General features: G+C 40.7%; 2 protein-coding genes across 2 annotated transcripts; both read left to right on the top strand.

Annotated features, from left to right (window-relative positions):
* On the top strand, positions 1-3,714 carry LOC308400025 (serine/threonine-protein kinase pim-2-like; the record flags this gene model as incomplete). Its single annotated transcript, XM_080887484.1, has 9 exons — positions 1-61; positions 163-342; positions 587-775; positions 1,041-1,135; positions 1,221-1,268; positions 2,591-2,812; positions 2,894-3,074; positions 3,164-3,340; positions 3,430-3,714. The coding sequence occupies 9 exons, from the start codon at positions 1-3 to the stop codon at positions 3,519-3,521; spliced, it is 1,245 nt and encodes a 414-aa protein (XP_080743610.1). The 3' UTR covers positions 3,522-3,714.
* Positions 3,715-9,320: 5,606 nt separating this feature from the next.
* Positions 9,321-13,042, top strand: LOC308399998 (serine/threonine-protein kinase pim-2-like; the record flags this gene model as incomplete). Its single annotated transcript, XM_080887457.1, has 9 exons — positions 9,321-9,381; positions 9,483-9,662; positions 9,907-10,095; positions 10,361-10,455; positions 10,541-10,588; positions 11,919-12,140; positions 12,222-12,402; positions 12,492-12,668; positions 12,758-13,042. 9 exons carry the CDS (start codon positions 9,321-9,323, stop codon positions 12,847-12,849), a joined length of 1,245 nt encoding a protein of 414 aa, XP_080743583.1. The 3' UTR covers positions 12,850-13,042.
* Between the last annotated feature and the right edge of the window lie 3,988 nt (positions 13,043-17,030).

Here is a 17,030-nt window from a genome sequence, read left to right as displayed (position 1 = left end):
ATGTCAAAGTCTTGGCCAACTTATACTGCACCACGTCCTGTGGATCTGAATAACCCTCTAGGTAAGTCAAATGGGATTCATATGGTAATTATGCATGCTTCTGGGTTTTTATTTGAGGCAACTGAATTTGACTTAAACAAAATCATCTTTTGTTGATTTCAGGACACCAAACAGAGCCTTGCATCTCCACACTGGTGAAGATGACTCCAGATGGAAGAATAGAGGGAAGAAAGAGAAGGGACTTACCTGAAAGACTGGACAAATCCTCCAAAAAAAGCAAAAGCAGTGGAGGTCCAAAACCGGGTCCCAGCCACTTTGTTTCTGGGGAATCCAGTTTGAAATGTAAGTGATAAGACCTGTTTTAGCTGTGACATTATCTTGGCTATGTAGTTTATTTTGTGACTTTAACTGTGTACTTAACGGTCTTTAACTTTGTAGTTGGTTCATTTAGCCTTCTTTGTGTTGATTTTCAGTGTGCAGTTATTGCTTTAATGCACGATTGCCAGACCTTAGAAAGTCAGTAGAAAGCAGTTGACACAGAGTTGGACTGAAAATGCTTAAAGTCAAACTACTTTTTCCATTTTAGTTGGCCTTCTCATAGTGCCTTCAAGCGACTCTAGTATAATTAAGAGGAGCAACAAACGGAAGAGCACTAGTGACGAATCTGAGGGACCATCCAGCAAAAAAAGCAGGACAACGAGCCCAGAGGAGAGTCCCACCCAGGAACCCTCTGAAACATGTGACTCACCGAGGATATCCGGCACTGACAGAAAAGGTAAGATAATGGCAATATTTCTGAGCTGGATCACAAGATCCTTTAGAATTTGTCCTGGGGTTTGAGATTGGGTTTGATTCCTGTGGGACCAATCGACAATAAGAGACACTCTGGGCAGTAGTGACGTTACCTACCTACTAATCTGCTAAAATGTAGCTGCTATTTACCAATTAATAGAAATGTTATAACAAAGCTCTATAGGACTGTGCCAGCTGTTTTCTGTGTAACAAGTCATAACCTGTATGTTTTTCCTGTGTGTCTGCAGAAGACTTCCTGGAAAAATATCAAGAGCTGGAGGTGCTGGGTCATGGAGGCTTTGCCACCGTGTTTTCTGGAATACGCATAAAAGACAGTTTTCCAGTATGGCTTCTTACATTTGCATTTCACAGATCTTCAGTTTATTCCTGTTTGTACTTCTCTAACCCAGAAAATGTCTTTAATGCAGGTGGCAATCAAACATGTTCAACAGCGCAGACTTGCGCGCACAACAATGGTAAGCGTCTTTTCTTATTCCAGCAGGTATTTATTAGGGCTGCCACGATTTGTCGACTAGTCACGATTACGTCGACCATCAAAATCGTCGACGACTGATTTAATAGTCGACGCGTCGTTTGAAGCTTTGTAAGATCACAAAAGACGCAGGAGTAAGTGGCAGGATTTAAGAGTGTAATAACGGACTGAAACAGAAGATGGCAGCATTGCATGTACAAGGATGTCAGCTACCGTTAAACCCCGAAGAAGAAGAAGCAGCTGTGTCCCAGAATTCATAGCGCGGCCCAGCGCAGTTTCCAACAATGGCGGCAGCTAGTTAGTTTTAATGTTACTCTTATTATTCTTTCTGGGTCACAAAATAAACGTTTAACATATTTTCAGGCGAGAATGTAGCTGTGTAAACCTCAAATATCTGCTCAGTTTATCAAGACACCACATATTTTCAAAAGCGCTCCGACGTTTTCGGAGACATCTGTTACCCACTAGCTCGTTAGCGAGCCGGGGGCTAGGCTCACTAGCGCCGTGAGAACACCGGACTCCCCGCAAATCTTTTTCAAACCCACCGCCGTCTTTCGCTACTCAGGTTAAATATATATGAGTCACTTAGATAACTTAAAATGTTATTGTTTGGCTTTTTTTTTAGTATTTTATTTGTTCCTGAGTAAATCAGTTTGTCTGAGATTAAAGTTTTTACACAGCTGAATAAACATCAAGCAGACAGCTGATTATCAGAAGTGTGAGATGCTCGAGAATATACTCCAGTGTCCTGTTATATTTTAGATAGCAAGGAGTTTATTAAACTTCACCAAAACAATCTACAAATTTCATTAAAATTTAATAAACTATCATCTTGTCTTTATTTTTAGTTAGCACAGACCTTAAACACTTAAAGCTGTAAGCTAATGATAGTTATATAACAGCAGATGCTGCTGGTGCAATAAGCTGTAGTTTTACGTCCAATGGATGATCTGATTAGTCGACTAATCGCAAAAATAATCGGTGACTAGTCGACTATCAAAATGATCGTTTGTGGCAGCCCTAGTATTTATATTATTTCAGGCCTTCTCAGGCATCAAGCATAAGGCACGTATTTCCTCCGTGCATGAACCAGACTGGTCTCACAGTTGTGTGTGAAATCGTCAGGAAATATGGTCGAATTCTATGAACAGTGGGTCACCTTATTGTTTAAACTGACATGTTTCAGTGGAAAGAATGCTTTTTAAAGATCAGGTCATTTTGTGACTATTTCAAAACTGTCTGTACGCTGATAGCTACTTTTGTTGAAATTCTGAATACTGACCTGAAGTAACTTTCCTTCTGAAGGATTGGAATGGGAAAAGTACTGATGTTCCCCTGGAGGTGGCGCTACTGATACAAGTTGGGGCTGGACCACACGATACGGAAAGCAGTATAACCCCACTTCTACTTGACTGGTTTGATCTGGAAGATGAGCTTGTTATGGTTTTTGAGAAACCAGAAAATTGCATGGACTTAGACAATTACCTCAAAACTACAGATAAACCTCTGTCAGAGACACATGTTAAGGTAAGTGACGAGCATTTGGAGCTTACAGCAGTTTTTCATAGAGAATGTCCTGTGCTCCAAATATGGCTTCCTTTCTTTTAGGTCATAATGAAACAACTAGTTGACGCAGCCATTACGATGGATAACAAGGGGGTTTTCCACCGAGATATTAAACCACACAACATTCTAATTGAAACATCTTCGGAGGAACCCCGAGTGCGATACATCGATTTTGGCTGTGGAGTCACGTTTACTCCGGGACAAAGGTTCAGGAGGAACGCAGGTATGTTTTCAGCCACAGCGTTGTGCTGTCATGAACTGTCTCCACATCATGTTCCCTCCCCATTAATTCTTCTTATCTTTGTGTTTTAGGAACCAGGATCTACAATAGTCCAGAGTGGTTCATGTACGGCTTCTGCTCTGCAGAATATACTACAGCCTGGCAGCTGGGTGTTGTGATGTACCAGCTGTTACACAACAAGTTACCATTTGACTGCGACTACAAGATCATCAACCAAAACCCACCGATTTTAGCTGACATTTCAAACAGTAAGATTTCTGCCAAAAGGGCTGTTGATATAAGAAAGGTGAAATAACTTTGTGGATAACTTTAACAAGAGTATTTCATTTCTGTAAAGAATGCAGGGATTTTTTGACGGGGTGTCTGAGGAAGCACTACAAGGACCGCTTCACCCTGGAGGATCTTCGGAATCACATGTGGCTCAAATGATTTCTGCGCACCATGAACTAAAAGGTTATGGAGCAAAAGCTCCAACACATCACAAGTCATCAACAAGTCACTTTTCAAATTTAGTAGCAATGTTGCAGTTGCTGTCACGTGGCTCTTTTTTGGTGTTTTCTTTTCCAATCCAGCAGCAAGCAGTCTGAGACCTCCATCTGACCTTCATCTAAATATAGTGTCAAGCGGCGGCTGTGTGAAGGCAAGAGAGGACCCAAATGCACAGCTCTAGACACACGGGGATGAACTCAAAGGCAGGTCTTTATTAACAGGAACATAAGAAGCCATACAATAACTAACCTGGGAGCAACTAAAGCTGAGGCGCTGGGAAGGCACGGTAAATGCACACAACCTAGAGGGACGACGCAACACAGAACAAAGGGACACTCTGACATAAATACACAGAAGGTAATGAGAGAAGTGGGAACACACGGGGAACACAGCTGAAGACAATTAGCGAGCAGGGAGGACACGAAACTGAAAATACTGACACCAAGATGTGGACCTTAAACACAACACAGTACACAGAGATGAGCACAGAGAGAGAGAGGCAGAGAAGAAGGATGAATATGGGGGGATGAGGAGAACACAGAACACAAAGGATGGGAACACGGTACCAGAACAAACACCACAATAAAAACATGGACACAGGGGGAATCCAAATACCAAACCAACCAATCCAATGGACATAAGGAACAAAATACAAAACTACAGGAAAACTAAGAACACTGGGTCAAAATGACCCAGGACCATGACATATAGGCTTTTGTAGGCTTGCTTTATGAAAAATGTCATTGATGAAAATGTAGTGTATATCTGTTATTAACCTCTGTCTCTCTTCCACAGCATGTCTTTTATCCTGTCTTCCTTCTCTCACCCCAACCGGTCGCAGCAGATGGCCGCCCCTCCCTGAGCCTGGTTCTGCCGGAGGTTTCTTCCTGTTAAAAGGGAGTTTTTCCTTCCCACTGTCGCCAAAGTGCTTGCTCAAAGGGGGTCATATGATTGTTGGGTTTTTCTCTGTATCTATGAAGCGCCTTGAGGCGACTTTTGTTGTGATTTGGCGCTATATAAACAAAATTGAATTGAATTGAATTGAGGCCATGATGCATTTTATTGTAGCTCATCATCATCCGACCCTGCCCTGAAAATAGCTGAAGAAATGTTGGCATACCGAAAGGTTTGCTTTGGGGGTATACTATTTGGTGCCATTTTAAGTTAAAAACTATTAAAAAAAAAAAAGAGTCATATTTTGTGTGATTTTTTCATTACTGTTGTTGTCCCAAGAAGCAAGATGGCGCCTGTGTTTGGCTGTGCCGCTGCCTCCGTCCGTGTGTTTGTTTACTTCATATGTTATGCAAGTGTTCTTGCTACAGCTTTGTCCGATGTCATCTCCCTTCGGATTTATGATCGCCATGCGTTACTGCCGATCAAATCTGCTATGGATAACTTTCAGAGTCAACGATACGACGTTGTTTTCCCACCGCCGCTTGAGCGCGACGCAGCACCCGGTTCACCTCCACTCTTGCCGGTCAGCTCAATTTTGCTTCAGAGGCCTCGTCGGAGGAAGCGGGGGAAGAGAGCCGGCTTTGTTGTCCTGCTCCGTCGTCTTCGGAAAGAGGCAGATCTTCGGGGGCTTTATTCCTGGGCTGCTAGCGGTAAGATCCGCCTGAGACTTGTCGGAGCTGGATTAATCCCCACAACCCACTGTGTTTGAACTGAGCCCTTAGCCCTATATGTGCCTTTAAATGAGCACATTGCCCCAGAAACCTTTGTTTCTCCAAGTACTTGTGTATAAAAAACTATATATTAATGTTTGACCACATTTGGGAATCAGAGCAGAGAGAAGATGACAACAGGTGGCACCATATTGCCAACTGACTAGTCTTCTTCATAAAATATGATACAAAAGCATGATTACAAATACAATAAATGCTTCTGGATGGCAAATGCTCTGTTCAGTACACACGTTTTACTTTGAACACATAGGTATGCAGCATGCACACAACATGCATTCATCCTTTTTGGTTGAGTCCATGGTGATGGCCTGTGTCTTTCCGAGTTCTCCTCAAACACTTTGGCTTCCCTCTACAATGTTAGGCCTCTTATTAACCTTTGTCATGTCATGCGCACATTGCTCAAGAGCTGTTGCCGTATTGGATGTGATAACCTGTAGCGATCACATCCAATAACTCATGTGTTGTTTACATACAAATGATCACTGCTTTTTTTTCACTGCTGTGCTGCTGGTTGCAGCAATCACCAGGGATAGAGAATCTTTTTTGTTGCCTTTCAGGTGATTTGGATAGAAGAGGAGCATCACATAAAAGGTAGTATCAGTTCTAAATTATTTGAAATCCAAGTATCTGTTTCAAACAATATTTGACTGTGAGGCTTGGTTACCGGTTGTTGCTGGTTCTCACTGGTTGTCACTAGTTGTTACCGCTTGCTGCTGGTGCAGCAGCACTGACAGCTAACATGGCGGTTAAATCGACACATTTTGCTGCACCCATTTTTAGTTTTAATTGTTTTATGTCAGCTTTTCAGCTCCACCTTCTCCACTTTGTTATGGTTCAAAATATTGGGGATGGAGACAAGAGAAACACCACAATAACAACACTGGTCCGGCCGGGTCAAGTCAAACGATGATTTTAATGGTCACACACGTGGGAGATGGACACCGTATGCAGACAGCCTCAGATCTCATCACAAAAAACACATCTCCATAGTTTTGTAAAAATCAGGGTATTAGAATGCCCCTTCATGCGTAATGACAGGTGTTATACAATCAATGTTGACAGTTTTATTTAACACAGAAAAATAACATTGTCTCCTTCCCGAGGGCAGACGCTAACTGCCCCCCGTCTCCTGGAGCCATCCGTCCCCTGCAGAGACACAACATTGCAGCTACAAGGACTTCCACATTGATTAAGACGATCAGTGTGTATTGCTCTAAAACAAGTGTATAATACTAAATGAATAATGCTTGGTCAGCTACCACTACTTAAAACATAACAAAAAATAACTGAGCACAAGATCACCAAGAATAACATCGTATAAGTGCTTTGTAAGCATGTTTGCATTTAGCCCTCTGCACTCAAAGTCAAAACCTGCAATATATCAGTCCGGACCATCACGGCAAACGAAGCTTATGACCTTCAAAAGACCAAGTGCCAACTCATCATAAGCACAATTGCAAGGTGTGTCTGAAATTATTGAAACCACTCTTTTTAACAAAAGACAAACAAATTAACAAATCTTCTAAACGCTGTTCAGTTCATTTCAATCATTAATTATTAAACATGAAAGTGATGATTTATGCTTTTCACTGATTCTCTAAAAAACCCGGAAACTGACTCAGGTATTTAATATTTTAATCAATGTTGTTTAATTAACTACCACTTTAAACTTAGCAAAAAACATAATTGAATAAAAGACCACAAAGAATAATATGATATCAGTGGTATGTAGGCGCGTGCGGCCCTCTATGCTCGAAGCCTTTCCCCTCCATAGATCAGTCAGACATTCACGCTGATTGTAGCTTTTAACCCTTAATTAACTTGAGCACAACTCTATAATAAGCAACAAACTGCAATATGTATAAGTTGATCATGGTCACATCTGCAATGAAAGATCATATTATTCTGGTACCTGTAAGTAAAAAATCAAACTAGAGTTATAACAATCACTGTAATACAAAAGCTAATGTAAGATCAAAAACTTCAGTATATATTTAATGCAAAGCTGGTTATATGATTCTAATGAACTAATAGTGCCACATTAAAATAATGAAACTAGAAGAGGAAAAAACATCCCCTTTTTATTCTACAACTTCTTCCACACTAAACTTTTTCTACAAGCTGCGTGAGCGCACACCAAAGGTAGGGGAGGTGCTCAGGTTCACTGTCATTGATCATAATCGATCGATAGTGAAAAGTCCCCGCTCAATGCTCAGCTCAAATGCACAAATATATACAATTATGAGATATTCATGAAGTATTTTTATTTTATTTTGCCATTTATATATGTTGGCACTAACAGTGCTCAAGACAATACTTATATACTGTCAATATGTGACATATTGAAATCGCGTTTGAATTTGCGCTTGTTTTTTGCTTTCACTTTGCAATCGCACGAACTGTGTATAGAGAGCGACAGCACTGATTGGTGAGTGATGATAATTTGTGCACCAATTCCTCTGACATCGTCTTATCAATCGTTAGCTTACTATGCAAACATGACAAGTGAAATCTCCTGCAGCTTAAACATGTGAGAGGTTGATCGCGCAGAGAATCGCTGAGCTTATGTGAGTGCGTGTGTAAAAGCAGCAGGATATATATTTTAGTTCTGCTGAGCCAAATAAGACAGGTCAGGGTGAAGAAGTGACAGCCAAAGAAAAGCTTACCATAAAACGGAGAAGTTATGACAAATCAGACTATAAGGCAAAAAGAAAGTGCAGCTTTATGGTTTCATGGACAAAAGAATTTCTGTGGCTGCAATATGATGAGCTAAATAACCAGGGCTGCACATAAGTGGTCCGCTGGTGCGCATTCGCTGTCAAAATAAAAAACACGCACAAGGGTTAGGGTTAAATTTAAAAACTGTACTTTTGAGTTAAAATATATATTTATAATTTTAATAAATGACAAATTAAAAAGGCATGAACATTTTTTTTGTATCGAAAAAATATCGAACCGTGACACCAAAGTATCGAACCGAACCGTGAATTTTGTGTATTGTTGCACCCCTAATATATATATATATATATGTGTGTAATTTTAACAAGAACTTTATTGAACAATCAGTGAGTATACAACATACAAACAGATGAGGTATACAAGTGGAACATAAATATGAACAACCAGCGGTTAAAGAAAAAAAGAAAAAAACCCACACCGATAGAGTTGGGAAGCAGGTACCATGCTTGTTACATCAGCTAACAATACTAACTTCCACAACACTCACCAAGACAGTCGGAGGTTAGGTAAAACAGAGCAAATAAATTATTGAGAAATTATAAGAAAATACATTAGGCAGGAAAGGAAAAAGAATAACTGTGGAAGTTCAAATTCACTGGGCTACACGTGCTTTCTTTCTATAGCCTTTGAACCTTGAAAAATATAACCTCATCACAGTAACGCATAATTTTATTATGCATTACATCCAATACTGCTCATACATTTAGTGAGTAACTAGTCACAATAATGCGCACAGATACGATTTATAGATCAGTCAACACATTCCAGCACCTTTAGGCAACTGTTTTTGTGATTTGGTGCTGTAAATAAAACTGAAATCAAGTGAATTTTGACTTAACCTGTGCTGCTAGCTTTTAGCCTGCAAAGCTATCCATTAGCCTTCACTACTGCCTTACAAGTAAATGCTGCCCAAAGAGAGTCCTTCTTGTTGGTATAATAGCTACAATATTATCTATAATATCCATTGCTTGTTCCTAACTAGTTTTATGGCCTTTGTTGTAGAAGCACAGTTCCCACCTTGAAGCAGCCCTCTATAAACATGCATTTATGCAGCTGCGCTACAGTTTTTGCAATATTGCACCCCTAAATAAATCTTTACAGAACTTTGCCTTCACCAGAAACTACTGCCTAGCCCAGGCTGATGTTCTGTAGCTATGGAAACCAAGAATTCCAAAATCTTGTGATGTCATCACCTCGTTGTTATAAGACATTGTTATAAGACACTAAAGATCATAGTTCTCACACACAGCTCATTGCATCTTTGCAGAGTGAAGAGTGAAATCCTGAAACTAAATTAACCTAAATGAATCACACAATGTCAAAGTCTTGGCCAACTTATACTGCACCACGTCCTGTGGATCTGAATAACCCTCTAGGTAAGTCAAATGGGATTCATATGGTAATTATGCATGCTTCTGGGTTTTTATTTGAGGCAACTGAATTTGACTTAAACAAAATCATCTTTTGTTGATTTCAGGACACCAAACAGAGCCTTGCATCTCCACACTGGTGAAGATGACTCCAGATGGAAGAATAGAGGGAAGAAAGAGAAGGGACTTACCTGAAAGACTGGACAAATCCTCCAAAAAAAGCAAAAGCAGTGGAGGTCCAAAACCGGGTCCCAGCCACTTTGTTTCTGGGGAATCCAGTTTGAAATGTAAGTGATAAGACCTGTTTTAGCTGTGACATTATCTTGGCTATGTAGTTTATTTTGTGACTTTAACTGTGTACTTAACGGTCTTTAACTTTGTAGTTGGTTCATTTAGCCTTCTTTGTGTTGATTTTCAGTGTGCAGTTATTGCTTTAATGCACGATTGCCAGACCTTAGAAAGTCAGTAGAAAGCAGTTGACACAGAGTTGGACTGAAAATGCTTAAAGTCAAACTACTTTTTCCATTTTAGTTGGCCTTCTCATAGTGCCTTCAAGCGACTCTAGTATAATTAAGAGGAGCAACAAACGGAAGAGCACTAGTGACGAATCTGAGGGACCATCCAGCAAAAAAAGCAGGACAACAAGCCCAGAGGAGAGTCCCACCCAGGAACCCTCTGAAACATGTGACTCACCGAGGATATCCGGCACTGACAGAAAAGGTAAGATAATGGCAATATTTCTGAGCTGGATCACAAGATCCTTTAGAATTTGTCCTGGGGTTTGAGATTGGGTTTGATTCCTGTGGGACCAATCGACAATAAGAGACACTCTGGGCAGTAGTGACGTTACCTACCTACTAATCTGCTAAAATGTAGCTGCTATTTACCAATTAATAGAAATGTTATAACAAAGCTCTATAGGACTGTGCCAGCTGTTTTCTGTGTAACAAGTCATAACCTGTATGTTTTTCCTGTGTGTCTGCAGAAGACTTCCTGGAAAAATATCAAGAGCTGGAGGTGCTGGGTCATGGAGGCTTTGCCACCGTGTTTTCTGGAATACGCATAAAAGACAGTTTTCCAGTATGGCTTCTTACATTTGCATTTCACAGATCTTCAGTTTATTCCTGTTTGTACTTCTCTAACCCAGAAAATGTCTTTAATGCAGGTGGCAATCAAACATGTTCAACAGCGCAGACTTGCGCGCACAACAATGGTAAGCGTCTTTTCTTATTCCAGCAGGTATTTATTAGGGCTGCCACGATTTGTCGACTAGTCACGATTACGTCGACCATCAAAATCGTCGACGACTGATTTAATAGTCGACGCGTCGTTTGAAGCTTTGTAAGATCACAAAAGACGCAGGAGTAAGTGGCAGGATTTAAGAGTGTAATAACGGACTGAAACAGAAGATGGCAGCACTGCATGTACAAGGATGTCAGCTACCGTTAAACCCCGAAGAAGAAGAAGAAGCAGCTGTGTCCCAGAATTCATAGCGCGGCCCAGCGCAGTTTCCAACAATGGCGGCAGCTAGTTAGTTTTAATGTTACTCTTATTATTCTTTCTGGGTCACAAAATAAACGTTTAACATATTTTCAGGCGAGAATGTAGCTGTGTAAACCTCAAATATCTGCTCAGTTTATCAAGACACCGCATATTTTCAAAAGCGCTCCGACGTTTTCGGAGACATCTGTTACCCACTAGCTCGTTAGCGAGCCGGGGGCTAGGCTCACTAGCGCCGTGAGAACACCGGACTCCCCGCAAATCTTTTTCAAACCCACCGCCGTCTTTCGCTACTCAGGTTAAATATATATGAGTCACTTAGATAACTTAAAATGTTATTGTTTGGCTTTTTTTTTAGTATTTTATTTGTTCCTGAGTAAATCAGTTTGTCTGAGATTAAAGTTATAGTTTTTACACAGCTGAATAAACATCAAGCAGACAACTGATTATCAGAAGTGTGAGATGCTCCAGAATATACTCCGGTGTCCTGTTATATTTTAGATAGAAGGAGTTTATTAAACTTCACCAAAACAATCTGCAAATTTCATTAAAATTTAATAAACTATCATCTTGTCTTTATTTTTAGTTAGCACAGACCTTAAACACTTAAAGCTGTAAGCTAATGATAGTTATATAAGAGCAGATGCTGCTGGTGCAATAAGCTGTAGTTTTACGTCCAATGGATGATCTGATTAGTCGACTAATCGCAAAAATAATCGGTGACTAGTCGACTATCAAAATGATCGTTTGTGGCAGCCCTAGTATTTATATTATTTCAGGCCTTCTCAGGCATCAAGCATAAGGCACGTATTTCCTCCGTGCATGAACCAGACTGGTCTCACAGTTGTGTGTGAAATCGTCAGGAAATATGGTCGAATTCTATGAACAGTGGGTCACCTTATTGTTTAAACTGACATGTTTCAGTGGAAAGAATGCTTTTTAAAGATCAGGTCATTTTGTGACTATTTCAAAACTGTCTGTACGCTGATAGCTACTTTTGTTGAAATTCTGAATACTGACCTGAAGTAACTTTCCTTCTGAAGGATTGGAATGGGAAAAGTACTGATGTTCCCCTGGAGGTGGCGCTACTGATACAAGTTGGGGCTGGACCACATGATACGGAAAGCAGTATAACCCCACTTCTACTTGACTGGTTTGATCTGGAAGATGAGCTTGTTATGGTTTTTGAGAAACCAGAAAATTGCATGGACTTAGACAATTACCTCAAAACTACAGATAAACCTCTGTCAGAGACACATGTTAAGGTAAGTGACGAGCATTTGGAGCTTACAGCAGTTTTTCATAGAGAATGTCCTGTGCTCCAAATATGGCTTCCTTTCTTTTAGGTCATAATGAAACAACTAGTTGACGCAGCCATTACGATGGATAACAAGGGGGTTTTCCACCGAGATATTAAACCACACAACATTCTAATTGAAACATCTTCGGAGGAACCCCGAGTGCGATACATCGATTTTGGCTGTGGAGTCACGTTTACTCCGGGACAAAGGTTCAGGAGGAACGCAGGTATGTTTTCAGCCACAGCGTTGTGCTGTCATGAACTGTCTCCACATCATGTTCCCTCCCCATTAATTCTTCTTATCTTTGTGTTTTAGGAACCAGGATCTACAATAGTCCAGAGTGGTTCATGTACGGCTTCTGCTCTGCAGAATATACTACAGCCTGGCAGCTGGGTGTTGTGATGTACCAGCTGTTACACAACAAGTTACCATTTGACTGCGACTACAAGATCATCAACCAAAACCCACCGATTTTAGCTGACATTTCAAACAGTAAGATTTCTGCCAAAAGGGCTGTTGATATAAGAAAGGTGAAATAACTTTGTGGATAACTTTAACAAGAGTATTTCATTTCTGTAAAGAATGCAGGGATTTTTTGACGGGGTGTCTGAGGAAGCACTACAAGGACCGCTTCACCCTGGAGGATCTTCGGAATCACATGTGGCTCAAATGATTTCTGCGCACCATGAACTAAAAGGTTATGGAGCAAAAGCTCCAACACATCACAAGTCATCAACAAGTCACTTTTCAAATTTAGTAGCAATGTTGCAGTTGCTGTCACGTGGCTCTTTTTTGGTGTTTTCTTTTCCAATCCAGCAGCAAGCAGTCTGAGACCTCCATCTGACCTTCATCTAAATATAGTGTCAAGCGGCGGCTGTGTGAAGGCAAGAGAGGACCCAAATGCACAGCTCTAGACACACGGGGATGAACTCAAAGGCAGGTCTTTATTAACAGGAACATAAGAAGCCATACAATAACTAACCTGGGAGCAACTAAAGCTGAGGCGCTGGGAAGACACGGTAAATGCACACAACCTAGAGGGACGACGCAACACAGAACAAAGGGACACTCTGACATAAATACACAGAAGGTAATGAGAGAAGTGGGAACACACGGGGAACACAGCTGAAGACAATTAGCGAGCAGGGAGGACACGAAACTGAAAATACTGACACCAAGATGTGGACCTTAAACACAACACAGTACACAGAGATGAGCACAGAGAGAGAGAGGCAGAGAAGAAGGATGAATATGGGGGGATGAGGAGAACACAGAACACAAAGGATGGGAACACGGTACCAGAACAAACACCACAATAAAAACATGGACACAGGGGGAATCCAAATACCAAACCAACCAATCCAATGGACATAAGGAACAAAATACAAAACTACAGGAAAACTAAGAACACTGGGTCAAAATGACCCAGGACCATGACATATAGGCTTTTGTAGGCTTGCTTTATGAAAAATGTCATTGATGAAAATGTAGTGTATATCTGTTATTAACCTCTGTCTCTCTTCCACAGCATGTCTTTATCCTGTCTTCCTTCTCTCACCCCAACCGGTCGCAGCAGATGGCCGCCCCTCCCTGAGCCTGGTTCTGCCGGAGGTTTCTTCCTGTTAAAAGGGAGTTTTTCCTTCCCACTGTCGCCAAAGTGCTTGCTCAAAGGGGGTCATATGATTGTTGGGTTTTTCTCTGTATCTATGAAGCGCCTTGAGGCGACTTTTGTTGTGATTTGGCGCTATATAAACAAAATTGAATTGAATTGAGGCCATGATGCATTTTATTGTAGCTCATCATCATCCGACCCTGCCCTGAAAATAGCTGAAGAAATGTTGGCATACCGAAAGGTTTGCTTTGGGGGTATACTATTTGGTGCCATTTTAAGTTAAAAACTATTAAAAAAAAAAAAGAGTCATATTTTGTGTGATTTTTTTCATTACTGTTGTTGTCCCAAGAAGCAAGATGGCGCCTGTGTTTGGCTGTGCCGCTGCCTCCGTCCGTGTGTTTGTTTACTTCATATGTTATGCAAGTGTTCTTGCTACAGCTTTGTCCGATGTCATCTCCCTTCGGATTTATGATCGCCATGCGTTACTGCCGATCAAATCTGCTATGGATAACTTTCAGAGTCAACGATACGACGTTGTTTTCCCACCGCCGCTTGAGCGCGACGCAGCACCCGGTTCACCTCCACTCTTGCCGGTCAGCTCAATTTTGCTTCAGAGGCCTCGTCGGAGGAAGCGGGGGAAGAGAGCCGGCTTTGTTGTCCTGCTCCGTCGTCTTCGGAAAGAGGCAGATCTTCGGGGGCTTTATTCCTGGGCTGCTAGCGGTAAGATCCGCCTGAGACTTGTCGGAGCTGGATTAATCCCCACAACCCACTGTGTTTGAACTGAGCCCTTAGCCCTATATGTGCCTTTAAATGAGCACATTGCCCCAGAAACCTTTGTTTCTCCAAGTACTTGTGTATAAAAAACTATATATTAATGTTTGACCACATTTGGGAATCAGAGCAGAGAGAAGATGACAACAGGTGGCACCATATTGCCAACTGACTAGTCTTCTTCATAAAATATGATACAAAAGCATGATTACAAATACAATAAATGCTTCTGGATGGCAAATGCTCTGTTCAGTACACACGTTTTACTTTGAACACATAGGTATGCAGCATGCACACAACATGCATTCATCCTTTTTGGTTGAGTCCATGGTGATGGCCTGTGTCTTTCCGAGTTCTCCTCAAACACTTTGGCTTCCCTCTACAATGTTAGGCCTCTTATTAACCTTTGTCATGTCATGCGCACATTGCTCAAGAGCTGTTGCCGTATTGGATGTGATAACCTGTAGCGATCACATCCAATAACTCATGTGTTGTTTACATACAAATGATCACTGCTTTTTTTTCACTGCTGTGCTGCTGGTTGCAGCAATCACCAGGGATAGAGAATCTTTTTTGTTGCCTTTCAGGTGATTTGGATAGAAGAGGAGCATCACATAAAAGGTAGTATCAGTTCTAAATTATTTGAAATCCAAGTATCTGTTTCAAACAATATTTGACTGTGAGGCTTGGTTACCGGTTGTTGCTGGTTCTCACTGGTTGTCACTAGTTGTTACCGCTTGCTGCTGGTGCAGCAGCACTGACAGCTAACATGGCGGTTAAATCGACACATTTTGCTGCACCCATTTTTAGTTTTAATTGTTTTATGTCAGCTTTTCAGCTCCACCTTCTCCACTTTGTTATGGTTCAAAATATTGGGGATGGAGACAAGAGAAACACCACAATAACAACACTGGTCCGGCCGGGTCAAGTCAAACGATGATTTTAATGGTCACACACGTGGGAGATGGACACCGTATGCAGACAGCCTCAGATCTCATCACAAAAAACACATCTCCATAGTTTTGTAAAAATCAGGGTATTAGAATGCCCCTTCATGCGTAATGACAGGTGTTATACAATCAATGTTGACAGTTTTATTTAACACAGAAAAATAACATTGTCTCCTTCCCGAGGGCAGACGCTAACTGCCCCCCGTCTCCTGGAGCCATCCGTCCCCTGCAGAGACACAACATTGCAGCTACAAGGACTTCCACATTGATTAAGACGATCAGTGTGTATTGCTCTAAAACAAGTGTATAATACTAAATGAATAATGCTTGGTCAGCTACCACTACTTAAAACATAACAAAAAATAACTGAGCACAAGATCACCAAGAATAACATCGTATAAGTGCTTTGTAAGCATGTTTGCATTTAGCCCTCTGCACTCAAAGTCAAAACCTGCAATATATCAGTCCGGACCATCACGGCAAACGAAGCTTATGACCTTCAAAAGACCAAGTGCCAACTCATCATAAGCACAATTGCAAGGTGTGTCTGAAATTATTGAAACCACTCTTTTTAACAAAAGACAAACAAATTAACAAATCTTCTAAACGCTGTTCAGTTCATTTCAATCATTAATTATTAAACATGAAAGTGATGATTTATGCTTTTCACTGATTCTCTAAAAAACCCGGAAACTGACTCAGGTATTTAATATTTTAATCAATGTTGTTTAATTAACTACCACTTTAAACTTAGCAAAAAACATAATTGAATAAAAGACCACAAAGAATAATATGATATCAGTGGTATGTAGGCGCGTGCGGCCCTCTATGCTCGAAGCCTTTCCCCTCCATAGATCAGTCAGACATTCACGCTGATTGTAGCTTTTAACCCTTAATTAACTTGAGCACAACTCTATAATAAGCAACAAACTGCAATATGTATAAGTTGATCATGGTCACATCTGCAATGAAAGATCATATTATTCTGGTACCTGTAAGTAAAAAATCAAACTAGAGTTATAACAATCACTGTAATACAAAAGCTAATGTAAGATCAAAAACTTCAGTATATATTTAATGCAAAGCTGGTTATATGATTCTAATGAACTAATAGTGCCACATTAAAATAATGAAACTAGAAGAGGAAAAAACATCCCCTTTTTATTCTACAACTTCTTCCACACTAAACTTTTTCTACAAGCTGCGTGAGCGCACACCAAAGGTAGGGGAGGTGCTCAGGTTCACTGTCATTGATCATAATCGATCGATGGTGAAAAGTCCCCGCTCAATGCTCAGCTCAAATGCACAAATATATACAATTATGAGATATTCATGAAGCATTTTTATTTTATTTTGCCATTTATATATGTTGTCACTAACAGTGCTCAAGACAATATTTAAGTCTCGAGACTGGTTTATTTGTCTAGAAGGAGACTATCAATGGTAAAACTTTCACAAAATGTCTTTTAGAAAGACAGATTTATTTCTCCCTGTGGGGAAATTGGCTTACAGATAAAAGAA

Source organism: Rhamphochromis sp. 'chilingali', assembly GCF_963969265.1.
Source record: "Rhamphochromis sp. 'chilingali' genome assembly, chromosome: 7".
Taxonomy (NCBI): Eukaryota; Metazoa; Chordata; class Actinopteri; order Cichliformes; family Cichlidae; genus Rhamphochromis; species Rhamphochromis sp. 'chilingali'.
This window is presented reverse-complemented; position numbering and strand designations above follow the sequence as displayed.